We start from the raw sequence: 26,691 nt of genomic DNA, 5'->3' as shown, positions 1-26,691 counted from the left end.
TTTTCACGTTCCGTTTGTTGTTTTGTAGATTTAGTTATTTCATGTATTGTTCATTTTCCATTAAAGAACATGAGTAACCACCACGCTGCATTTTGGTCCGCTTCTCCTTCTACAGACGAACGTCGTTACAGATACCATTGTATCACACAATTATAACACCATCATTGATGTACTTTAATTACAATACCATTATAGGACATATTATAATTAAAATACCATTATTTAGTAGCCTATAGTAGCAAAACCATTATTCATTACAGAATTACAATATATTGCAATTAGTGTCCACATGAGTAGGGAGTAGGGATACCATTGTATCACACAATTATAACACCATCATTGATATACTTTAATTACAATACCATTATAGGACATATTATAATTACAATACCATTATTTAGTAGCCTATAGTAGCAAAACCATTATTCATTACAGAATTACAATATATTGCAATTAGTGTCCACATGAGTAGGGAGAGAATGAGTGTGTAGGAATACCAACACTGCTGAGTTGAGCCACATTGTAACGTTCGTCGTTAAGGGTAGACCAAGGCGCAGCGGGATTTGAGTTCATCATATTTTATTGAAATGTGAACCAGAAAAAAACAAAAAACAATACAACGAAAGAAAAGCTTCGTTGTGCAAAAATACATGCAACCAAACAAAGACAAGATCCCGCAACTGAAGGTGGGAAAAAGGGCTGCCTAAGTATGATCCCCAATCAGAGACAACGATAGACAGCTGCCTCTGATTGGGAACCATACTAGGCCAACAAAGAAAAAGAAAACATAGATATACAAAAACTAGAGTACCCACCCTAGTCACACCCTGACCTAACCAACATATAGAGAAGTCAGGGCATGACACACATATCAACCCAGTGTGTTAGTGTCCTACTTTAGAATGTTCAATACCCCTGCTTCCAGTCCAGCTCTATTCGATTTAAAACCCAGTAAATTTAGGAAGCAGATTGGACATGGAACGTGGGTTTTACAATACCTTCTTCACATGAGGGCATTTTCAATTCAAATCATGTCCAATTCATTTCCTAAATTGACTTGAATTAAAATGGAATTGATGAAGCGGTCTATATGATTGGCTATATGTACTGTATTCTTAAATGAGGCAGCAGTGCTGCTCTGGTGTGAAATGAACAACTCTTTACTACACCCCCAGAAGCTAGTCTGAACGAAAGAGAGGAGAAAGAGATGGAGAGATGGAGAGAGAGAGAGAGATGGAGCGAGGGAGAGATGGAGAGGGAGAGAGAGAGAGAGAGTTGACCATTAACTAAAGGCAGAGAGAGGGAGGGAGACTCCTCTTCTTGCAATTCAAATTACACTTAATCCAGCGCTATCAGCTCTGCTCTCCCCTCATCCCTCCATCTCTTCCCTATCTTTTTCCTCATTCCTTCTCACTGAGAATGTTGTGCATTAGCCTCCCTCATCTATCTCCCTCCCTCTTCCTCTCTAGTTTTATCTGGGAGAGGAGGGGAGGTGGAGAGGAAAGGAAAGTAGCAGAGGAGATGAGAAGATTGTCCAGCAAAGAGAGAGGAGCCGAGTCAGCACAGCTCTATCCTCAATGATGTCAGAGATCCCCCACCACACACACACACACACACACACACACACACACACACACACACACACACACACACACACACACACACACACACACACACACACACACACACACACATCACCTCATTAACAATATCATATTTTACAGCCTTTTGGTCAACATGCATGTGATATATTTTTTGGGGCATAAAGGAAAAATAGGCTGGTATACACAGTACACTGTATCTGTTCAGCAGCATTGCTGACTCTGCTCTGTGCTTTGGGAAGAAGAACGGATGGGGAAGAAACACACAGAAACACTGAGGGTTAGAGGTGACAGAGATATTAAACCTCTTGTCTTCCCCCTCTACACCCCTCTCTCTCTCTCTCTCTCCCTCTCTCTCTCTGAGATGCAGGACAGAGATCTCATTTTGATTTTGAGAAGAGAGAGAGGAGGGTGTTGCATGTATTAATACAGAGGAACACTGCATCAAACCAATGCACTGCACTAATGCTCTCTCTGTGTGTGTGTGTGTGTGTGTGTGTGTGTGTGTGTGTGTGTGTGTGTGTGTGTGTGTGTGTGTGTGTGTGTGTGTGTGTGTGTGTGTGTGTGTGTGTGTGTGTTCGTTCGTACGCAAGTGGCTGTGTGAGCCGCGGCTGACAGGGAGAGGAGTACGTCAGCATTACATTCACGTTCCCACTGAAGGACAAAGGGAGGGGGATAGAGAGTCTTAGCTCCCCGCACACACACACACACACACACACACACACACACACACACACACACACACACACACACACACACACACACACACACACACACACGCACATGCACACGCACGCATACACATACATAGGGAAAAAAGAGAAAGACTGTACAAGAAGAGAAGAGGAGAGGGGGATTGGAATGCTGCTGTGACGGTGTGATGCTTGTTTGCCGCCTCTCTTCTGCTCTCTCACTCTACCTTTTGCTCTCTCCCCTCTCACCCTCTAGCTTGTCCCCCTCTCTCTCCTGGCTCCACCGTGGTTACTGCAGTAGTCCAGCAGCCAGTCGGGAGCCACAGAGCAACTGCCACAACTTGCTACCTCACCTCATCCTTACTGCCCCCAGCCCTGAGCTCAGGCACGGAGATCAACTAGTAGGCAACCAGGACAGACAGAGAGACACACCTCGGGAGAGAGTACCAGGCCAGGAACTTTCCATACCTGCCTCTGTTTACGGATACCGGTTACAGATACCCTGCACAGCCACCATCGCATCGACACAGCAGGAGTCTACCCCTCTCTCTCTCTCTCTCTCTCTCTCTCTCTCTCTCTCTCTCTCTCTCTCTCTCTCTCTCTCTCTCTCTCTCTCTCTCTCTATTTTTCCCTCACTGATACTGAGGAGAGGACACTCTCTCTCCTTCAACTGCTTTTTCCTCTCCCTCTCTGCTTCTCTTTCTCTAAAGCGTAGCTCCGGCAGCACTGCGCTCCCTCTCCTCCTCCTCCCCTCTCTCTAACCAGCACCCCCATCTCTCCACCTCCCCCCCACCCCCTCAGGAAGAATACTGCTAACTGTGCTGCACGCGGCAGGCTGCAGCTGCTATAGCCACGGCCAGGCAAACCATCGCAGGGAGAGGACCAGAAGAGAAGAGAGAAAAAGAGAGGACAGTGGGATGACTGCGTCAGGAGTCCTTTAGCTTTTTTCTCTCTCTCTTTCTCCATCCATCAGAGCGGGGCGAATCAGGCACCAGCTAGCCTTCGGCAAAGTCACCGAGACGGAGGGCTCTCAGCCGACATACACACAGAAACACAGAAACACACACACACTCACGAGGACCTGCCAGACCGGTGGATTTAAAAGAAAATTGATTGTCATTTTTTTCCTTTCTGCTCGGTGTGTCTGGCTTTTACTGCTTGATGGAGCAGTGTGATTCGTCAACAGAGGGGCCGTGTGTCTGCGGCTGCAGGCAGGGAGAGGGGGAGAGGAGGAGGGCCGGGGGACGCCAGTCACCTGCTTAGCTTAACCCACACGGCCTGTCCTTTCCCACCGAGCTTCTAGTCTCTACACACTGCTCTGCTCCACTCTCACCACCGGCAAACAGGAGACATTTTGTTCCATTAGTTAACACAGGAACATTACCACCACTTTCCAGATTGAAGGAGAAGAACTGAATATAAATACACTTTTCACATTTCTGTTTTTCCATGGAAAGGGAAATATACATGACTCTGGTTCCTGATTGTTTTTTGTGATATTCAGAAAAGAAGAAACAAGGGGCCGTTTAAGAACTAATGAGGTAGGTGATCACTGCAAAATCTTTCCTTTGCTGCTGCTCTGCCTTCACATAATCTCTCTCTGCCTCCCTCTCTTCCCCCTCTCTCCCTCTTTCACTCTATCTCTTCCTTTCGCCCCCTATCACTCTCCATCTCTCTTTCTCTCTTCCTCTCTCCGTCTCCCTTTTTCTTTTTTCTCTTTCTCTCTGTGTCTATCTCTGCGTAGCGTCACCCAGTCTCGTCGATGGCGTGGCGAATCCTGTCCTTGCTCCAGCCAGGGTAGGAGGGTGGTGCGTCCTCCTCTAGTGTCCGTCTCGCCCCAACATGCTGAACAATGAGCCCTCCGCAACATGAGTACTGTGGGCCGGGTTTATCTGCAGCCCACCTGGAACGCAGCCCTGCTCGCCCTGCTAGCCCTCACCATGGTGCCAGCTCTCAGTGTGTGCCAGCCTGCCGGCCTGGGTCCGCCCCCCAACCCCCAGAACTGTCCGGTGGTGTGCTCCTGCACCAACCAGATCGGTAAGGTTGTGTGTACACGCCGTGGCCTGGTCAGGGTTCCCCCCGGGATCCCCACCAGCACCAGGTACCTCAACCTGATGGAGAACAGCATCGAGACCATCCAGGCTGACACCTTCAGACACCTACACCATCTGGAGGTGCTGCAGCTCGGCAGGAACGCCATCAGGCAGATTGAGGTGGGGGCCTTCAACGGCCTCACCAGCCTCAACACCCTGGAGCTGTTTGACAACAGACTGACGGGGATCCCCAGCGGGGCTTTTGAGTACCTGTCCAAGCTGAGGGAGCTGTGGCTGAGGAACAACCCCATTGAAAGCATCCCCTCCTATGCCTTCAACAGGGTGCCCTCTCTGATGAGGCTGGACCTAGGGGAGCTCAGGAGGCTAGAGTACATTTCTGACGGGGCCTTTGAGGGCCTGCAGAACCTCAAGTACCTGAACCTAGGGATGTGTAACCTCAGGGAGATGCCTGTCCTGTCTCCCCTGACTGGCCTGGAGGAGCTGGAGATGTCTGAGAACACTTTCCCTGAGATGAAGCCTGGCTCTTTCCGTGGCCTGCGCTCGCTTCAGAAACTCTGGATTATGAACTCTGGGATCACCGTGATCGAGAGGAACGCCTTCGATGACATCACAGCACTGGTGGAGCTGAATCTAGCCCATAATAACCTGTCATCTCTCCCCCATGACCTCTTTGCCCCGCTGCAGTACCTAGTGGAGCTCCATCTCCACCACAACCCCTGGAGGTGTGACTGTGACGTGGTCTGGCTGTCCTGGTGGCTCAGGGAGTACATCCCCACTAACTCCACCTGCTGCGGCCGCTGCCACTCCCCTGCCCACATGAGAGGACGATACCTGGTGGAGGTGGACCAGACCACATTCCAGTGCTCTGCTCCCTTCATCCTGGATGCTCCAAGGGACCTCAACATCTCTGCAGAGAGAGTGGCTGAGCTCAAGTGTCTTACGGCCGCCATGTCATCGGTCCGATGGCTGCTTCCTAATGGGACCGTTCTGACCCACGGCTCGTCTCACCCTCGGATCTCTGTCCTTAATGATGGAACGCTCAACTTCTCCAATGTTTTGCCATCGGACAAGGGTGTCTATACTTGCATGGTGACTAATATGGCAGGTAACTCCAACGCCTCAGCCTACCTGAATGTCAGCAATGCTGAGCTCAACACCTCCAACCTGTCCTATTTCACTACAGTGACTGTGGAGGTGCTGGAGCCCACCGTAGAAGAGACCCCCAAACCCAAACCCACAGTCCCAGCCTCGCCCTCAGTGTTCCAGCCTGTCTTCATCTCCACGCCCACCATGCTGCTCCAGAGCACCCAGACCCCCCGCCAGGTGTCTCTCCCCACAGCCCGTGGCCCCACCCACCCCTCCGCCAGCCTGGACGAGGTCGTGAAAACAACCAAGATCATCATTGGCTGCTTCGTTGCCGTGACGCTCCTTGCCGCTGCCATGTTGATCGCCTTCTACAAGCTGCGTAAGCGGCACCAGCAGCGGAGTACGGTGGCAGTGGCTCGGACCATTGAGATCATCCAAATGGATGAGGAGGTTCCCGAGGTTCCCCCGGCCAGGTCAGGTTCTAGCGAGTCTGAGGAGATGGGGCTGGCTCTGCCCACCATCTTAAAAGCAAGATACATCTCATCATCCTCATCGTCCTCCCACAGAGACAGAGACAGAGACAAAGACAGAGACAGAGACAGGGACAGAGCTGCCTACGGGGCTCACTGGACCCATAACAACCTGGGAAACTCCCTGCACCGTTCCTCCAGCCGCCAGCATCATCAGCAGCACCACCACAGCCTCATCAGCACCATCGCAGAGCCCTACGTCATTAAGACCACTCACACCAAGGAGATGGTCCAGGAGACCCAGATCTAAGGGACTCATGGCGGGCCTTACTGTGGATCTAACTGTGTGGATCTAACTGTGTGGATCTAACTGTGGATCTAACTGGGTGGATCTAACTGGGTGGATTTCTATATGGATCTGACTCTACTCCCTCCTCTCTTCCTCTCCTCACTGCTCACCAGTCCATGCAATAGAATGCACAAAGAAGACGGTAACTTTCTTTTGTACAGAGTGCAAAATGGAGACAGTTTTATCTATCTTGTACATGCTTATACATAAATATAGAAATGTAAAAAATATACATCTATATAACTTAATCTAATATGGGGATGGTGTTGGGATTATGTATCAAAGAAGAAAGTAAAATTGAAACTATTTTCTAATAACTTGTAAGTTCTATTTAAAAGCGAGAGATGTTGAGGTCTCGATGATGGTATGTTTGATTGATTGAGGGAGGAGCTGTCTTGAGGGAAACTGTTCTTTTTGTCATTTAGACCATTTAGGATGTAGTAAAAGCCCTTTATACCCACAGCAGTTTATAAAACAACAAGCCCTAACATCAGATCAGGCATCGCAGGTTCATCTTATAAAAGCGGCAGTTTGTACTGTGCCAAACGTTACAAATACAACAAAGGACTCCGGAAGATTATGAAAACCAACAGCCACATCCAACAAAATCTAGACAGAAAGACAGAGAGTAATTTGTCGAGGGAGAGACATGGAGAGAAGAGCATAGATTTTGCTGTTCAGTAGCTATCAGCCAAATGGTTTTAGACTGCAGTGAATTTCTGCAGCTAAGGTTTAACCCTTTGTTTTCCGGAGCACAGCTACACATCTATCTAAAAACAGCTCTTTATGTTACTGAATCTAAACCCATTTAGTACGGTTGTATTTGATTTACCCCAGGTTCCCTTGGCTAAGATGAAGGACAGGCTATTATGAACAGAGATTTGGTGTGGTTTCTTCATGCAGATTTAGGTGGCATAAGGTATTGTTCTTTTTTATTTTTGTCTCGGGTTGTGACATGCTTCTTAATGGCATGTGTAGTGTTTAGGGTTAATGTAGTGCTGCATTACAGTGGTTCTCTGTCTGCTCTCTGTAAGGGCTCGTTCTAATGGTAATCCCTCACAGTTACAGACGTGGTGCAGAGAGACTGGGGTTTGCTGACCAATCTGCTTTTGGAAGAAAAAAAGGAGCTGGGCTGAAATTAAATGAATGTCGGACATTGGGCTTGTTTCTCTATGGACTTCATTGAAACAATGAAATTGTTTTTTCTTTTCGTTATTTTGGGTATTATTTCGAGAAACACTATTTTTATGGGGTGTCTATAAGGAGGCTACAAAAAATAAAACCTTTGGTTTGTATTTCTCTACTTGGAGACACTTCAACGTGCCATTATTTTCCCTGTCCCTCTTGATGACAGTGTGGAGATATTAGCTTGTAAGCCTGATAGCATGTCAGTCCACAAACACTGAACAGAATGCATTCATAATTCTAAATGGAGCCCTACCCCCTACCCTCCTAGTCACAACTGTAGATCGGAAAAGGATCAGATAAACTTGAGCAATATGGCAATTGCTTCACCTTGCCTTCTGATAGACTTGTGGAATTCTTTGCCATATTCCTTGCACCTATCCAATCATTTCAGACGTACAGTACATCAGTGCTACGGGGGTAGGGGGTAAGATGGAGTAAGAATTTGGAGGTCCATGCTATTTATATGTTAGATGTGATAAGATATGGTCTACCCTCCTCTTCCCCAGTTATTCCTATGCATTGCGTTTCCACTGGTCCCTGTCAGTGAATGAGTCTTTAAGTGAGGCTGTGTACAATGCTGCATTATCCTCCCTCCCACACTGGATCTCTATGAGAGGGCCTTCTGATCTCTGCTGCTTCACGTTGCCTAGGGGTTTAGGTAGACACACACACACGCTGAATGCCAAATCAGCCTCCAGCCCCTTCCCCATAGGCACTCCTGTAGAGTTAAAAAAAATAATAGGTACAAGCAATATGGTAGCAGCCCCCTTGTCCTAGGTGGTATTGTCACTATATGCTCACTATGCTCACACACATACAATCCGTTCAGATCTACAGCAGTGCATAGTTGCTAGAGGGGCAGTGCAAATAATCTGACATGGATTCCTCTCCTTACATATTTTTCTACTATTTTCCTGATGTGAGGGGACTTTACAGGAGAATGAAAAGTATTGGTATTCTTCCACCAATTGCTTTCCCTCTTGTCCTGTAGTGTCACAACAGTGCAAATGAAGGAAACAAGGAGAGAAAGCTACTTTTGATCATTGAGATGCAGCCCAAGTGGTAGACTTAACAAGGCAATACTTTCCAAATGTAGCGGTACAGTGAAATACATAGTACATCATATAAATAATTTGCATATTGTTAAACTAATTTCTGAATGAAAATGAACCACTCCTTTTATCATTAAGTAGATCTGTACTTCAGGTAACTGCCAAAATAAAGGAAACACCAACATAAAGTGCCTCAATAGGGTGTTGGGCCCCCACGAACAAGAACAGCTTCAACACCTTGGCATAGATTCTACAAGTGCCTGGAACTTTATTGGAGGGATGTGACTTCATTCTTCCATGAGAAACTGCATAATTTGGTGTTTTGTTGATGGTGGTGGAAAACGCTGTCTCAGGCACTCCTCCAGAGTCTCCCATGAGTGTTCAACTGGGCTGAGATTTCCACACACGCACACGCACACGCACACACACGCACGCACGCACACACACACACACACACACACACACACACACACACACACACACACACACACACACACACACACACACACACACACACACACACACACACACACACACACACACACACACACACACACACAGCGGATGGTCGGAGGGAAGGAACATTATTACAAATCATTTGTAGACTGCAAATTGACTGCAAGAAGCCCAAAGATATATAATATTTAACTAAAACATAATAATTTAAAACTTTGCTTACATTTGTATACAATCATGTGTCTTTCTATTATTATGTATTATTCTGTATTTCTTCAGAAAATAAAACCGCCAGTTGAGGAATCCTGCACTATGCTCCGTAGAAACCCCTCTTTGAAAGTCACTGAGATGTCTTCTTCTAGCAATGGTAGCCAAAATAATGATGGGCGATTCTAAACATGATCTTAATCATGATGGGATGTTAATCCCTTAATTAACTCAGAAAACCACACTTGTGTGGAAGCACCTGCTTTCAATATACTTTGTATCCTTCATTAACTCACGTGTTTCCTTTATTTTGGCAGTTACCTGTACATCCCTGTGTGGGAGAAGGAGCCTACAGTGTAACTGATATTTAACTACACTGCCACAATTTCACAATGAAAATGAATCATTTATGTTATCACCAGCAATACGCTTCCACTGTACATTCACAATGTGTGAGTGTTTCATCATGTCTTGTCCTGCACTGATTGCGCTTCTGAATCACAATGATGTCACACAGTTGAAAGGTCAACCATCAGAAATGAGTGTTTGTGTTCTGTGGTGACTAGTGCAACATCACTTCAAACTCTCAGCTGCCGCTTCAGATACACTCAGTCACCGTCTCCCCCATTCAGAAGACACACAGACTGCTACTGTTTCCTCAGCTCAGCTCAGAAAACCAAATGTCACTCAGGGCCCAGGCGGAACAGGAAGACAGGAATGGAAGCATTGAAAATGTTCATGTTGCTCCAAATGAGACGTTTATCTGTCTATTTCAGTAGAAAAGGGGTAAGAATTAAGCCATTCAATAATTACAGAGACATTCTGCTGCCAGGCTTGGAGGGGACTATAAAGGCTGCTTTTAAATCCTACAGGCATCAATTGGACTGGCCTCCGTAGGCAGAGGCTACAGATACACTGCCCCCTCTGCCTTGTCCTCTTTTTCATTACCTCCTCCTCCCACTCCTAATCCTCTTCCCTTCCTACTCTTCCACTTGTCTCTATAAATGCCTAAATCTACGACATATGATACATTCATAACGCATTTCAGACAGCTGGTTCCTAGAAAGTGTTACTGACTGTTTTCTATCCCATCTGCTCCTCGGTGTGTGTGTGTTAGAGGATTGTCTACAGGTGTGCTGGTGGGAGCAGATGTGTCCATGTATTACTGGGTCAAGTGGATGTTTTCTGTCGTTTTCTCTGCAGGGTGAATAAGAACATTTTACACCAGAGTCAGACACTCTCCTTTTACGCTCCTCACATCTGAATGCTTCTGTGATGGGTGTTTTTCCTGCAATACAGCAGCTTCTTATGTGTTCTCTTGAAAGGAAAATCTTCTCCACTTTTCTTTCCATTGCGTGTTTGTGAAAGTTATGTTACCTTTGAGAGACTATTAGCTCTCTATGAGGTGGGGAATCATGTGTGGATTAACATGTTGTAGGCCCCAATCAGGGACTTATTCACATTTGGGGCACCAGGCCACTGAACTCTCTGGCCAATCAGTCACAATTATGATCAATGACCAATAAGTGTCAGATATAGAAGAAAAGCAGGAATTTGAATAGCTCTGCTCTAGGCCGTTGTAAAGATCTCTTAAGGATTGGATAGGTGTCAGCAAAATGGGAGAGGTAGTGCTATCATCATATAATGTCATATCTACTGAAGTGTCTTTGTCTATTATATGGGTTAAGGGTTGATTTGTGATTATGCATTAGTCTGCAAACACAAGAGCCCAAACAAAGGCTTGCTGTGAAAACATCCATAGTGCTAATACGAGACAGCTCCTCTGTCTTATCAGTAGCAGTGGAGTCTGTCATGCATTCAGACTGTGCCTGCATGTTGCCTTGTTGCCAAATGAGCTATGAAGATGCCTTGTCATAACTGTTATCAGTCCCTCTCCCTCTCTCCCCTCCTCTTTGTCTGAAGCTAATTGACTTAAATCCAGACTACTCATCCAGTCAGCCCTAGATTAAACTCTCTCTCTCTCTCTCTCTCTCTCTCTCTCTCTCTCTCTCTCTCTCTCTCTGAGTTAGTTTTATGGTTGACTTATTATAGCATGTTTCCCAAGTAAAGACTTTCAGTAGTTTTCCAGATTCAGGGTACAGTATATTGTCATATAAAAGGAATAGAAATACCTGCAATACTCAACTGGAATATTGAAATCTATATTTCTATTCCTTTCGTATAGGATATGGAAAATGAGAACCAAATCTCAAAGGTGGACTTTTATTTAAATGTACAGTACGTACACAGACTAATATTCAGTTATTGAAAACAGACTGATGCTAATTGTTCTTTCATAATAGCAAAGGAATGTGATGTGACTGAAGATGAGCATCATGTCTTTCAAAGCCTGTAATCCTGTTGAACAGCAGTATGTGCTTTGTGTGTGTTTTCATGAGCGCTGTCCTTTGTCCCGGGTCACAGCAATACAACATAACAAACACTTCACAGCAGATCAAAGGGAGAGATACACACACAGTCCACATTCACATGCACATCAATGATCCAGAATCAACAGGCATATAAATAACATAACACAGAAGATAATACTTTAGAATGTAAAAGACAGGAAGAAAAAGGCAGCCTGACACACACACACACACACACACACACACACACACACACACACACACACACACACACACACACACACACACACACACACACACACACACACACACACACACACACACACACACACACACACACACACACACACACACATTTGTGGAGCAGTCCCTGTACAATTGGAAACAATAGAAGTGAGGTGAAACATATTGGATTATTGCATGAATATCAATACCGTAATCTGAGTGTAAAGCTTTTGAGTGTAAAGACATTTAGCCTTCTCACAAATTTCCTATCTATCACCCCTGACCCAATTCACTCAGAATCCCCCCCCAAAGCTGCACGTTTTGACTGGTGCTGGTGGTAGTGTGTGTGTATATGCGTATATGTGTGCATGTGTATGTGCTTGTTCTCATATTTGTGATTTGCTACAGCTGATTTGCTGAATATGTGATAGACAGAAATATCTGCAAACACAGAACAATGCAGATCAAAGACATTTCAAAAGTGATGCATCCAACAATATTCCAGGTGATGGGAAAGTCAAAGTCAAATCTGAAGAAGCATTGCAATAGACTTCAGTATATGGGAGCCTGCATTACGAAAGTGTTAAGATATTTCTATTTGCTTCAGTATCTCAGTGAAAAACAGGAACACTCACCATCAATCCTTCACCTCCTCACCCCAATCTCCCCCTCTCTGAGTAGGATGGATGGTGACTCACCTCCTCATTCTCTCTCTCAAACACACACACACGCACGCACGCACGCGCGCACGCACGCACGCACACACACACACACACACACACACACACACACACACACACACACACACACACACACACACACACACACACACACACACACACACACACACACACACACAGTGAACGAAGACAGCATACAGTATTCACCCCCTTGGAATTTGTCCAATTTTGTTGCCTTACAACCTAGAATTAAAATGTTTTTTGTTGGGGGGGTTTGTATCATTTAATTTATACAACATGCCTAACACTTTGAAGATGCTAATGCTAAATATGTTTTAATGTGAAACACTACAAAACAGAAAACTTGAGCGTGCATAACAATTCATCCCCCCCCAAAGTCAATATTTTGTAGAGCCACCTTTTGCAACAATTACAGCTGCAAGTCTCTTGGGGTATGTATCTATAAGCTTGGCAAATCTAGCCACTGGGATTTTAGCCCATTCTTCAAGGAAAAACTGCTCCAGCTCCTTCAAGTTGGATGGGTTCCGCTGGTATACAGCAATCTTTAAATCATACCACAGATTCTCGACTGGATTGCGTTCTGGGCTTTGACTAGGCCATTCCAAGAAATGTAAATGTTTCCCCTTAAACCACTCGAGTGTTACTTTAGCAGTATGCTTTGGGTCATTGTCCTGCTGGAAGGTGAACCTCCATCCCAGTCTCAAATCTCTGGAAGACTGAAACAGGTTTCCCTCAAGAATTTCCCTGTATTTAGCGCCATCAATCATTCCTTCAGTTCTGACCAGTTTCCCAGTCCCTGCCGATGAAAACATCCCGACAGCATGATGCTGGGGATGGTGTTCTCAGGCTGATGCGAGGTGATGGGTTTGCGCCAGACATAGCGTTTTCCTTGATGGCCAAAAAGCTTTCCTTTTTGTCTCTTCTGACCAGAGTACCTTCTTCCATATGTTTGGGGAGTCTCCCACATGCCTTTTGGCAAACACCAAACGTGTTTGCTTATTTTATTCTTGAAGCAATGGTTTCAAACCCCTGAGCTGACAAGGTACAAATCTGTCGTTCTGCCCCTGAACAGGAAGTTAACCCACTGTTCCAATGCCGTCATGGAAAATAAGAATTTGTTCTTAACTGACTTGCCTAGTTAAATAAAGGTAAAATGTAAAAATAATAATAATAATAAAGCCCAGCTCTGTGGAGTGTACGGCTTAAAGTGGTCCTATGGACAGATACTCCAATCTCCGCTGTGGAGCTTTGCAGCTCCTTCAGGGTTATCTTTGGTCTCTTTGTTGCCTCTCTGATTAATGCCCTCCTTGCATGGTCCATGTGTTTTCGTGGGCGGCCCTCTCTTGGCAGGTTTGTTGTGGTGCCATATTCTTTCCATTTTTTTAAATAATGGATTTAAAGGTGCTCTGTGGGATGTTCAAAGTTTCTGATATTTTTTTATAAACCAACCCTGATCTGTACTTCTCCACAGCTTCGTCCCTGACCTGTTTGGAGAGCTCCTTGGTCTTCATGGTGCCCCTTGCTTTGTGGTGTTGCAGAATCTGGGGCCTTTCAGAACAGGTGGATATATACTGAGATCATGTGACAGATCATGTGACTTTATTTAACTAATTATGTGACTTCTGAAGGTAATTGGTTGTACCAGATCTTACAGTTTTTTTTGCAATCACTTTGGGACTAATTTCAGAACCTTGTGGTCATTTTTCACAACTCTAGACACAAAACTCAAAATGGTCATCACCTGTAACACAGGCTGTCCAATGTTCAAAACATTGCATTGTGCATTCATATGTTTATGTTTAAACCTTGCACTTGCAGAATCATTGGTTCAAATAACTAAATTATCATGAAATACCATAGGAACATTCATTTAGATCACCCACACACAAGATACCGATAGTTTCACTGTGTAGTTGTTCGTACAATTATTAAATATTGTAGTACAAAATATGTGACACATGTTTCATTATGCTACTACATGTAAATACATCACTGTAAAAGGACTAGTAGAGAGAATACTACAGACACAGTGGAATCATTGAACAAAATATGACATTTATTGATGAAATACAATAAAATCACAACATAGGTTTCTACAGAAAAACAGTAAAACGTCAACTGCAGTGTTCCTTACCTGGCTTACTGTAAAAAGCTAAACTAAGGATTGATTACTGTACTTCTATATTTCTCTCATCCCGGTCTTGTGGATTTGGACATAGGTTCTCATCCACATTACAATGGATGTTTTCATTAGCCAAACATCTTGGGAAGAATCTTCGGGCGAATCCATGCCTGACACTGGTCTGCCGTGATGTCATTTTATGCGTCATCCATGGCCTGTGGAGAAGGGCGCCTAATCATATACCTTCCACCTCCTTGTGGAGAAAAATTCCTCAATCGTGTTAAGGAAAGGAGAGTATGGGGGTAAGTACAGGGTGGTAAATTGTGGATGGGCCTGTAACCATGCTTGCACCATTTGGTGGAACCTGACATTATCCCACACAATGACATAGGTCATGCCATCAGCTCTACAGACCTGATTTAGCTCATCAAGAACGGTTACATTCAAACAGCGAATCATGTGGCTGCCTGCAACTCAATATATATAGTATATATAGTAGAGAGATTTAGATGTTGTTCGACCAAACATGAGAACGGGCAAGATGAGTAATCTAAGCAACTTTGACCGTGGTATGATTGATGATGCCACACACGGTGATTCCAGCATCTCAGAAACAGCTGCCCTCCTGGGATTTTTATGCACTACAGTCTCTAGAGTTCACAGAGAATGGTGCGATAAACAAAACACATTCAGTGAGCGACATTTCTGTGGGCAAAAACACCTTGTTAATGAGAGAGGTCAGAGGAGAATGTCCAGACTCATTTAAGCTAACGGGTACAAAAGCTTGAATAACAGCTGTTTAAAACAGTGGTATGCAGAAGGGCATCTTTTAACGTACAACACCATGAATAATTCAGGCTGTTGTGGATGCAAAAGGGGGTCCTACCTAGTACTAGTTAGGTGTACCTAATAAAGTGGCCAGTGAGTGTACAGTAATGGCAAATCTGAAAACATTGTCTGAAAAAATGGTACATGGGACCATAGAAACGGTGTCTGATAAAGAATGATGATGAAATATTACATCCAGATAATGTAGTCCAATTGGTTCATGTTCCACAGTAATTGGTGTCAATGGATCTCGTTATCCAGAAACTTTCATGATCTAAACATGGAAGGTTGTTTGTCAGTTTCCATAAGACTGCATTAAGAGTAATGCAACAGTTTCTTATCATTTTGAGCAGTTGTATCAATTGATAGTTAGATCATTGTAATGAAATGAACAGACAGTCATTTCAGATGTAACGTGTGAATTGCATTTTGAAATGGTAATACTTTCATGTTAAGTTGTGTCTTTTTGAACAGGTGATTTTAGTTCAATGAACAAATGATCTTAGCTCCATGTGTATTGTATCCAAGCAATTGGAAAAAGAGTTAGAGTTTTGAAAAATGTGCATTTTGATCATTAGTTGTGAGTTTTGTGTCTTGAGTTTTGAAAAAATAACATCAAGGTTCTGAAATTAGTGCCAAAGTGATTGTAAAAAAAAACTGTATTTAGGGGCTTCATAGCAAAGGGGGTGAATACATATGCACACACCATTTTTTTTAATTATTTTTTTTCATTTCACTTCAACAATTTGGACTATTTGTGTATTTCCATAACATTAAATCCAAATAAAATTCCATTTAAATTACAGGTTGTAAAGCAACAAAATAGGAAAAACGCCAAGGGGGATGAATACTTTTGCAAGGCACTGTAACTCATACAAACTGACCAGTACAAAGAACCTCTGTAACTGAATGAATCAAAAGGCCAACTCTCTCTTGCTTCCCCTCGCTCTCTTTCTCTCTCTCTCTACATCTCTTCTCTCTCTTTTAAGGTTTATCAACAAGTCACTAACTGTCAAATCTCTGAACAACACAGTTGCAGTTTTGGCAGTTGGTCAGTTTCTCTTTCTTCTCCTTTAAACTTAACTTCCGTCTCGCTCTTTCATTTCTCTGACCCCTGCCAATAACATTCAAGGCTCCTGGGTTGCCATGGTTTCACAGGATCCCCATGTTGTGATTGGTTGTCGAGGGATGTGCTGTCTCTCTCTTTCTCTGTGTGTGTGTGTTTGTGTGTGTTGGGGGGAAAGGGAGCTGTGTCCAACCCTGACACACACACAAACATACACACAGACAAGTAATACGTTTTTACTGTGTAATTATCACAGTGGTCTATTTGTCAGTAGTTTTGAGGCTGTATTGTCCTCTGTTATGTGGTTGGAGAGAAAGAGAGCTGACTCAATCCTATCTCTGTATGGGGACTGTTTGTTCAAGGACACTCTTATGTTCCTTTTCAATCACCAGACCATTTAAAAAAACACTTACTCATGTTTCTTTGTTTGTGTGTGTGTGTGTGTGTGTGTGTGTGTGTGTGTGTGTGTGTGTGTGTGTGTGTGTGTGTGTGTGTGTGTGTGTGTGTGTGTGTGTGTGTGTGTGTGTGTGTGTGTGTGTGTGTGTGTGTGTGTGTGTGCATCCGGGCGTGTATGCATGCACATGACTTTCAAACAGGCTAAAAGCCAATCAGTGTCATTAATTGTGTAGACTGCCTTAATTTTTGCTGGACCCCAGGAAGAATACTTGCTGTCTTGGCAGCAGGTAATGAGGATCCATAATAAATGCAAATACAATTGCAAGTACCATACAAACTGAACAGAGAAAAGTATCCAACACCACCAACGGAGTAGCCTGTAGAACATGAATAATGTAATGACCATCAATTCATAATCAATTGTGTATGAGTGAGAAGCCACTGACAGCTCCACTGTAGGTCTAAAGGAGTCAATTACTTGTCCTTAGGAGAATTACTCATTTAATACAGAGCGGATTAATGTTGCACGCGTCCTAACCAGCTGCTCACAAACAAACCACTGGTAAACACACAGCGCTCTTAATTTTACTCACACACTAATCCTCGACCCTGTGAATTCCACAGACCATTAACAGAGGTAATGTGTTCCAGTGTGTGTGTGTGTGTGTGTGTGTGTGTGTGTGTGTGTGTGTGTGTGTGTGTGTGTGTGTGTGTGTGTGTGTGTGTGTGTGTGTGTGTGTGTGTGTGTGTGTGTGTGTGTGTGTGTGTGTGTGTGTGTGTGTGTGTGTGTGTGTGTGTGTGCGTGTGTGCGTGTTTGTGTGTATGTGTGCATGCGTCCATTTGTCTGGAAAATGTTGTAAAACACAAGGCAGTGTCAGTTTTACAAATGGAGGAGTAGAACAGTTTATTCATTCCGGATATGTTACACAGTCAGCCTTATCACTCCACAACATTCTGCCACTGCTCTAGAAATTACAATGAGTTGACTGCCTGAGTCTCTCTCTCTATCTATCTCTCCCTCTACATCTCTACCTCTCTGTCTGTATGGAGGGATTGAGCTGTGATAAAGGACCTTCAGGAGAGGTGGATTGGGGACGCCAGACTTCTGTCATCTCAGGCCTGCTGCTGCATCTGGGCTTAGTGGAAATCACAGACAGAGAGAAGGGAAAACGGCCAGCCAAACAGGACAAAGTGTACAATTTGTGTAATTACTACTGTAGTATACTGAATGAATGGATGGGTGAATGAGTGTGTGTGTGTGCGTGTGTTTGTGAGAGAGAGTTCTGTCTATCTGTAGGGCTGGGAACTGCCAGGGACCTCCCAATATTATCATCTCACGACTGTATATGTATTGATTCAATACTGCGATTTTTAATTGCGACTATACACTGAGTCTACAAAACATTAAGGACACCCGCTCTTTCCATGACAAAGACTGACCAGGTGAAAACCAGCTGAACTCTAAGATCCCTTATTGGAATCCACATCAATTCGTGTTGTTGAAAAAGAAGAGGCAGGTTAAAAAAACAGATTTTTAAGTATTAAGGCAATTGAGACATGGATTGTGTATGTGTGCCATTGAATTGCCTTTGAAAGGGGTATGGCAGTAGTTGCCAGGTGTACCGGTTTGTGTTAAGAACTGCAAAGCTGCTGGATTTTTCACACTCAAGAATAGCCTGTTCTGAGTGCAAAAAGGTGCAACTTAATTTTAGGAAGGTGTCTTTAATGTATCTCTGCTACAGAGGGACAAGCCAGAGCATGAGAAAGCGGTCAGTCAGGGAAATTAGTGCTGAAAACATGTTGGATCACTTTTTAAAAAGAAGGTGGAGAACAAGTTATAGTTTTGGAGCAGTTGTTTGCTAATGTACCCAAACTCCTCCTGTTCCCTCACATCACCTCTGTGACCAGTAAAAACCTGTCTGGGAAGTTGATCACGGTGAAACACCACAGAACACAGATCCAGCAAACACGTACATGATCCTAAACCAAATACAAATACTCTACCTACTGCTTGCAAAAGCTTTGGGTGACGTAATACTGGGTAGACCCAGAATGGAAGATTTGGGGTTTTGATGTATCTGTGTAGGTAGGGTGAGAGCAAGCACAGATTGCAGCATATGTGTGTGTGTGTGTGTGTGTGTGTGTGTGTGTGTGTGTGTGTGTGTGTGTGTGTGTGTGTGTGTGTGTGTGTGTGTGTGTGTGTGTGTGTGTGTGTGTGTGTGTGTGTGTGTGTGTGTGTGTGTGTGTGTGTGTGTGTGTGTGTGTGTGTGTGTGTGTGTGTGTGTGTGTGTGTGTGTGTGTGTGTGTGTGTGTGCGTGTGTGTGTGTGTGTGTGTGTGTGTGTGTGTGTGTGTGTGTGTGTGTGTGTGTGTGTGTGTGTGTTTGACCGTCATAAGCAGGTTAGACCTCTCAATAGCATCAGTGGTGATCTAAAGTGCCATGATCAGGTTTAAGACCAAATTCAACAAATTCAATTTAAATCTGGCCTGGTGGACAACTTGGGGCAGGAGAGCTGTGTGTGTGTGTGTGTGTGTGTGTGTGTGTGTGTGTGTGTGTGTGTGTGTGTGTGTGTGTGTGTGTGTGTGTGTGTGTGTGTGTGTGTGTGTGTGTGTGTGTGTGTGTGTGTGTGTGTGTGTGTGTGTGTGTGTGTGGCTCAGGAAAGGTGTGTGATTTCCTTTACAAGATAGCACCTTTTAAGCGGCGTGGAGCCTGAGGCTGACTCTAGAGCAGGGCTCTCCAACGCTGTCCCTGGAGAGCTACCCTCCTGTATGTTCACTCCAACCTTGTTCCCGGAGAGCTACCCTCCTGTATAAGTTCACTCCAACCCTGTTCGTGGATAACCTCCCTCCTGTAGGTTCACTTCACCCTTGTTCCTGGAGAGCTACCCTCCTGTAGGTTCACTTCAACCCTGTCCCTGGAGAGCTAACCTCCTGTATAAGTTCACTCCAACCCTGTTCGTGGATAACCTCCCTCCTGTAGGTTCACTCCAACCCTGTTCGTGGATAACAGCCCTCCTGTAGGTTCACTCCAACCCTGTTCGTGGATAACCACCCTCCTGTAGGTTCACTTCAACCCTGTCCCTGGAGAGCTACCCTCTTGTATAAGTTCACTCCAACCCTGTTCGTGGATAACCTCCCTCCTGTAGGTTCACTCCAACCCTGTTCGTGGATAACAGCCCTCCTGTAGGTTCACTCCAACCTTGTTCCTGGAGAGCAACCCTTCTGTATAAGTTCACTCCAACCCTGTTCGTGGATAACCTCCCTCCCGTAGGTTCACTCCAACCCTGTTCGTGGATAACAGCCCTCCTGTAGGTTCACTCCAACCCTGTTCGTGGATAACCACCCTCCTGTAGGTTCACTTCAACTTTGTTCCAGGATAACCGCCCTCCTGTAGGTTAACTCCAACCTTGTCCCTGGAGAGCTACCCTCCTGTAGGTTAACTCCAACCTTGTTCGTGGATAACAGCCCTCCTGTAGGTTCACTCCAACCCTGTTCGTGGATAACCACACTCCTGTAGGTTCACTTCAACTTTGTTCCAGGATAACCGCCCTCCTGTAGGTTCACTCCAACCCTGTTTGTGGATAACCGTCCTTCTGTAGGTTCACTCCAACCCTGTTTGTGGATAACCACCCTCCTGTAGTTTCACTCCAACCCTGTTCGTGGTTAACCGCCCTCCTGTAGGTTCACACCAACCCCGTTCGTGGATAACCACCCTCCTGTAGGTTCACTCCAACCCTGTTCGTGGTTAACCGCCCTCCTGTAGGTTCACTCCAACTCTGTTCGTGGATAACCACCCTCCTGTAGGTTCACTCCAACCCTGTTTTTGGATAACCGCCCTCCTGTAGGTTCACTCCAACCCTGTTTGTGGATAACCGTTCTTCTGTAGGTTCACTCCAACCCTGTTTGTGGATAACCGTCCTTCTGTAGTTTCACTCCTGTAGGTTCACTCCAACCCTGTTTGTGGATAACCGTCTTTCTGTAGTTTCACTCCTGTAGGTTCACTCCAACCCTGTTTGTGGATAACCGTCCTTCTGTAGGTTCACTCCAACCCTGTTTGTGGATAACCACCCTCCTGTAGGTTCACTCCAACCCTGTTCGTGGATAACCACCCTCCTGTAGGTTCACTCCAACCCTGTTTGTGGATAACCATCCTCCTGTAGGTTCACTCCAACCCTGTTTGTGGATAACCGCCCTCCTGTAGGTTCACTCCAACCCTGTTCGTGGATAACCGCCCTCCTGTAGGTTCACTCCAACCCTGTTCGTGGATAACCACCCTCCTGTAGGTTCACTCCAACCCTGTTTGTGGATAACCGCCCTCCTGTAGGTTCACTCCAACCCTGTTTGTGGATAACCGCCATCCTGTAGGTTCACTCCAACCCTGTTCGTGGATAACCGCCCTCCTGTAGGTTCACTCCAACTCCAGTTGTACTAACTAATCTGATTCATCTTGTAAACCAGCTATTTATTACAATCAGCTGTGCTAGATTAGGTTTGGAGTGAAAACCTAAAGGAAGTTAGCTCTCCAGGAAGAGGGTTGGAGAGCCCTGGTCTCGAGCTTAGTGCCTGGGGCCAGGGACACCCACTCCTCAATCACTTCTTGCAACACACAGGAAATAGTTATTAGGTTAGTTGATTGTTCATGAAAACTCAAAAACAAAATATCTCTCCTAATTTTCTCCCCCCTCTAACACCTCACGCTCTACCCCATAGGCTTAAAACAAAAATCTTAAAAACAACTAATGGATTCAAAACTGAAACATTGCTTACGCCCGTCCGCCATCACCGCCCACAACACTTCACAAAACCGAAACCTAGTCAAAGGTACAGCGCTAACTGTTGCCCATAATGGCCTATTTCCACATCATCTACCAATGTCCTCAGACATGGATGGACATAGAATATTGACTTGTATCACGGGTGACCTGGCTGGATATATTTAGAGTGTAATGTGAATGTATTAACCCCAGACAGTAAACTGCAAGAGTGTTACTATATATGTTTATGTGTGTGTGTGTGTGTGTGTGTGTGTGTGTGTGTGTGTGTGTGTGTGTGTGTGTGTGTGTGTGTGTGTGTGTGTGTGTGTGTGTGTGTGTGTGTGTGTGTGTGTGTGTGTGTGTGTGTGTGTGTGTGTGTGTGTGTGTGTGTGTGTGTGTTCGTGTGTATATATGTGTATATGTGTGTATATGACTGTGTGTGTATGTATATGAATGTGTGTGTGTGTGTGTTTGCATACACGTGTGTGTGATTATGTTTACCCTGGATTGTGAGTGTTCCCCTGACTGGGATGGACCTGTAAGTGCTGCAAATACTCAAATGCCCTTCCTAACCACAATTTCCCCTAAATGAGACAGAGAGAGACACGTATGTGTGTGTCTTTGTGTGTGTGTTTGTTACACTAGGCATCCATAACTTCCATCTCATAAATCTCTCCCTACTCCAGCAGTACAGCTCTCTGTGAAACACAACATCAATAATTCACACGCACCCATACAATATGTGGCTCAGCATTGCTAATATAACAGTGCACATACACACACATACATGTGCACACATACACATACACTTCAAATTAAATCTAACTTTATTTGTCACATGCGCTGAATACAACAGGTGTAGTAGACCTTACAGTGAAATGCTTACTTACAAGCCCTTAACCAACAATGCAGTTTTAAGAAAACACCCCCCCAAAAAGTAAGAGATAAGAATAACAAATGATTAAAGATCAGCAGTAAATAACAATAGTGGGGTTATATACAGGGGGTATCGGTACAGAGTCAATGTGCGGGGGAACCGGTGTCGAGGTAATTGAGGTAATTATGTACATGTAGGTAGAGTTATTAAAGTGGCTATGCATAGATAGTAACAGAGCGTCGTGGGGGGGGGGCAATGCAAATAGCTGTTTAGAAGCCTCTTGGACCTAGACTTACCGCTTGCCATACGATAGCAGAGAGAACAGAGTATGACTAGGGTGGCTGGAGTCTTTGACAATTTTTAGGGCCTTCCTCTGACACCATCTGGTACAGAGATCGGATGGCAGGAAGCTTGGCCCCGGTTATGTACTGGGCTATATGCACTACCCTCTGTAGTGCCTTGCTGTCAGAGGCCGAGCAGTTGCCATCCCAGGTAGTGATGCAACCCGTCTGGATGCTCTCGATGGTGCAGCTATAAAACCTTTTGCGGTACTGAGGAACCATGCCAAATATTTCCAGTCTCCTGAGGGGGAATAGGTTTAGTCGTGCCTTCTTCATGACTAGCTTGGTGTGCTTGGACCATGATCATTTCTTGGTGATGTGGATGCCAAGGAACGTGAATGCTCTCATGATGCTCTCATGCATGTTTCAGTGTTGCTTGCCTCGTTATTTAGCTTGTCTGGTAGGCTCGTGTCACTGGGATGCTCTCGGTTGTGCTTCTCTTTGTAGTCTGTAATAGTTTGCAAGCCCTGCCACATCCGACAAGCGTCGGAGACAGTGTAGGACAATTCAATCTTAGTCCTGTATTGACACTTTGCCTGTTTGATGGTTCGTCGGAGGACATAGCGAGATTTCTTAGCTTCCCGGGTTAGAGTCCCTCTCCTTGAAAGCGGCAGCTCCACGCTTTAGCTCAGTGCGAATGTTGCCTGTAATCCATGACTTCTGGTTGGGGTATGTACAGTCACGGTGGTTATGACGTGCTCTATGCACTTTTTGATGAAGCCAGTGACTGATACCGTGGTGTACTCCTCAATGCCATCGGAAGAATCCTTGACTGAACCATGATACAGTTATGGAGACCTGAGAGAGCTGGTTAAATCATGTAACTAGGTTAACACTTTACAGAGCAGGGCTCATCAGCTGAATATATTATCATTGCTAGTGAATAGCAAGCTATTCACACAAGACCTGCAGAGAGAGAGAGAGAGAGAGAGAGAGAGAGAGAGAGAGAGAGAGAGTGACAAAGCGAGAGAGAGATGCACACACCACACACCAAACGCTAAGCACGAACACCTCACACACCACAGTCTTGTGCATTCATAAAGTGGGGAAATGTAAGATGCCTATAACACAGTGCACATTGAAACTGTTGAAAACCATAGCTATGGCAGGTTCAACTACTGTAGTTCTGGCAGAACCTTCCCATCTGTTGGGCTTTTTACTAATATAATATGTGGCTAAATTTAACTGTACACAAGCAAAAGGAAAATAGAGAAACTCTATTTCTTTCTCTCTTCTTCTCTAATCACAGCGTATAGCTTCTGACCATCAGTAGTGTCACAGCCTTCTCTCTCCATCGTTCTCACTACATCTCTCCCTCCCTCCCTCTCACTACATCTCTCCCTCCCTCTCTCCCTCCCTCTCACTACATCTCTCCCTCCCTCTCTCCCTCCCTCTCTCCATCACTCTCACTACATCTCTCCCTCCCTCCCTCCCTCTCACTACATCTCTACCTCCCTCTCTCCCTCCCTCTCTCTATCGTTCTCACTACATCTCTCCCTCCCTCCCTCCCTACCTCCCTCCCTCGTTCTCACTACATCTCTCCCTCCCTCCCTCTCACTACATCTCTCCCTCCCTCTCTCCCTCCCTCTCTCCATCGTTCTCACTACATCTCTCCCGCCCTCTCTCCCTCCCTCTCTCCATCGTTCTCACTACCCCTCCCTCCCTCCCTCCATCGTTCTCGCTACATCTCTCCCTCCCTGCCTCTCACTACATCCCTCCCTCCCTCCCTCCCTCCCTCCCTCCATTGTTCTCACTACATCTCTCCCTCCCTCTCACTACATCTTTCCCTCCCTACCTCTCTCCATCGCTCTCACGAAATCCCTCCCTCCCTCCAATCATATCATAGGTTCTGATTAACAGCAGTGGCCCAGCTTCCTCTCCCTCTTTCCCTCCCTCTATCTCCTGCTCTCATTCTGCCCGTCAGCATTATACAGTACTGTACTATACATAGTCTCTACTCCTCAACCAGGAAGGAGAAGAGATTTGTGACTTTATTCTAAAAAGCCTTTATTGGCACAATTCAGCTTATTTACATGAGTTAACACCAGGGGAGGAGAGAAGAGAGAAGAGAAGAGGAGAAGAGTACACGAAGATACACATACACAGACACTCACACACACACACACATACACACACTAGGTCTACCCTCCTTGTTATCCATAATAAAGAGGTATGAGTTTCTGTAATGAGTGAAGGCAGAGAAGAGATATTACAAAACTAAATTACATAGTGCCTTATGAATACAAATACAGTCATCAACCCCCTGGACAGACTGCCTGGACAATAGCGACATCATCATTACACTAACTAGGTTATAATTATATGGACAATGAACTGTTCTGTCACATAAACCCCTCTCATCATAACCAGCTGGGTCCTGGGGTTACAGAAGGGTCACATTGCATTGTGGAGAACAGACATGTGTCTGTCTAGTAGAATAATCAGCATCACAATATAGAATCAAATAGAATAGTAACTTTATTGTCAATGAAAGATAAACATTTTCCATACAGGCCAGAAGGTTGAAGGTTCTTCATTTTATTTGTCAGTAAAATAATATATAAACAGTGCCAGTCAAAAATGTGGACACACCTACTCATTCAAGGGTTTCTCTTTATTTTTACTATTTTCATACAGAATAATACTGAATAATACTGAAGACATCAAAACTATGAAATAACACATATGGAATCATGTAGTAATCAAAAAAGTGTGAAACAAATCAAAATATATTTCATATTTGAGATTCTTCAAAGTAGCCACCCTTTTCCTTGATGACAGCTTTGCGCACTGTTGGCATTCTCTCAACCAGCTTCATGAAGTAGTCACATGGAATGCATTTCAATTAACTGGTATTTCTTGATAAACATTAACTTGCGGAATTTCTTTCCTTCTTAATGCGTTTGAGACAACCAATTGTGTTGTGACAAGGTAGGGGTGGTATACAGAAGATAGCCCTATTTGGTAAAATACCAAGTCCATATTGTGGCAAGAACAGCTCAAATAAGCAAAGAGAAACGACAGTCCATCATTTCTTTAGGACATGAAGGTCAGTCAATACGGAAAAGATCCAGAACTTTGAAAGTTTCTTCAAGTGCAGTGGCAAAAAACATCAAGTGCTATGATGAAACTGGCTCTCATGAGGACCGCCACAGGAAAAGAAGACCCAGAGTTACTTCTGCTGCAGTTCATTAGAGTTACCAGCCTCAGAAATTGCAGCCCAAATAAATGCTTAATAGAGTTCAAGTAACAGACACATCTCAAAATCAACTGTTCAGAGGAGACTGCATGAATCAGGCCGTCATGGTCAAATTGCTGCATGAGTCTGATGAGTCCAAATTTGAGATTTTTGGTTCCAACTGCCGTGTCTTTGTGAGACACAGAGTAGGTGAACGGATAATCTCTGCATGTGTGGTTCCCACTGTGAAGCATGGAGGAGGAGGTGTGATGGTGTGGGGGTGCTTTGCTGGTGACACGGTTTGTGATTTAATTAGAATTCAAGGCACACTTAATCAGCATGGCTACCACAGAATTCTGCAGCGATACACCATCCCATCTGGTTTGCCCTTAGTGGGACTAACATTTATTTTCCAACAGGACAATGACCAAACACACCTCCAGGCTGTGTAAGGGCTATTTGACCAAGAAGGAGAGTGATGGAGTGCTGCATCAGATGACCTGGCCTCCACAATCACCCGACCTCAACCCAATTGAGATGGTTTGGGACGGGTTTGACCACAGAGTGAAGGAAAAGCAGCCAACAAATGCTCAGCATATGTGGGTATTCCTTCAAGACTGTTGGAAAAGCATTTCAGGTGAAGCTGGTTGAGAGAATGCCAAGAGTGTGCAAATATTTATT

General features: G+C 44.8%; 1 protein-coding gene across 1 annotated transcript; it reads left to right on the top strand.

The window, feature by feature from the left end:
• The first annotated feature begins 2,565 nt into the window (after positions 1 to 2,565).
• LOC118396757 (leucine-rich repeat-containing protein 4-like) lies at positions 2,566 to 8,918 on the top strand. The gene is made up of 2 exons (XM_035791171.2): positions 2,566 to 3,834; positions 4,038 to 8,918. Exon 2 carries the CDS (start codon positions 4,162 to 4,164, stop codon positions 6,211 to 6,213), a length of 2,052 nt encoding a protein of 683 aa, XP_035647064.1. The 5' UTR covers positions 2,566 to 3,834; positions 4,038 to 4,161; the 3' UTR covers positions 6,214 to 8,918.
• The last annotated feature ends 17,773 nt before the right edge of the window (positions 8,919 to 26,691 follow it).

The sequence above is a fragment of the Oncorhynchus keta genome, chromosome 17, assembly GCF_023373465.1.
Source record: "Oncorhynchus keta strain PuntledgeMale-10-30-2019 chromosome 17, Oket_V2, whole genome shotgun sequence".
In the NCBI taxonomy this organism is placed as follows: domain Eukaryota; kingdom Metazoa; phylum Chordata; class Actinopteri; order Salmoniformes; family Salmonidae; genus Oncorhynchus; species Oncorhynchus keta.
This window is presented reverse-complemented; position numbering and strand designations above follow the sequence as displayed.

What these genes read in the sequence shown, in the direction of transcription:
- LOC118396757 (XM_035791171.2), top strand. Translation starts at nt 4,162, where the DNA reads ATGAGTACTGTGGGCCGGGTTTATCTGCAGCCCACCTGGAACGCAGCC.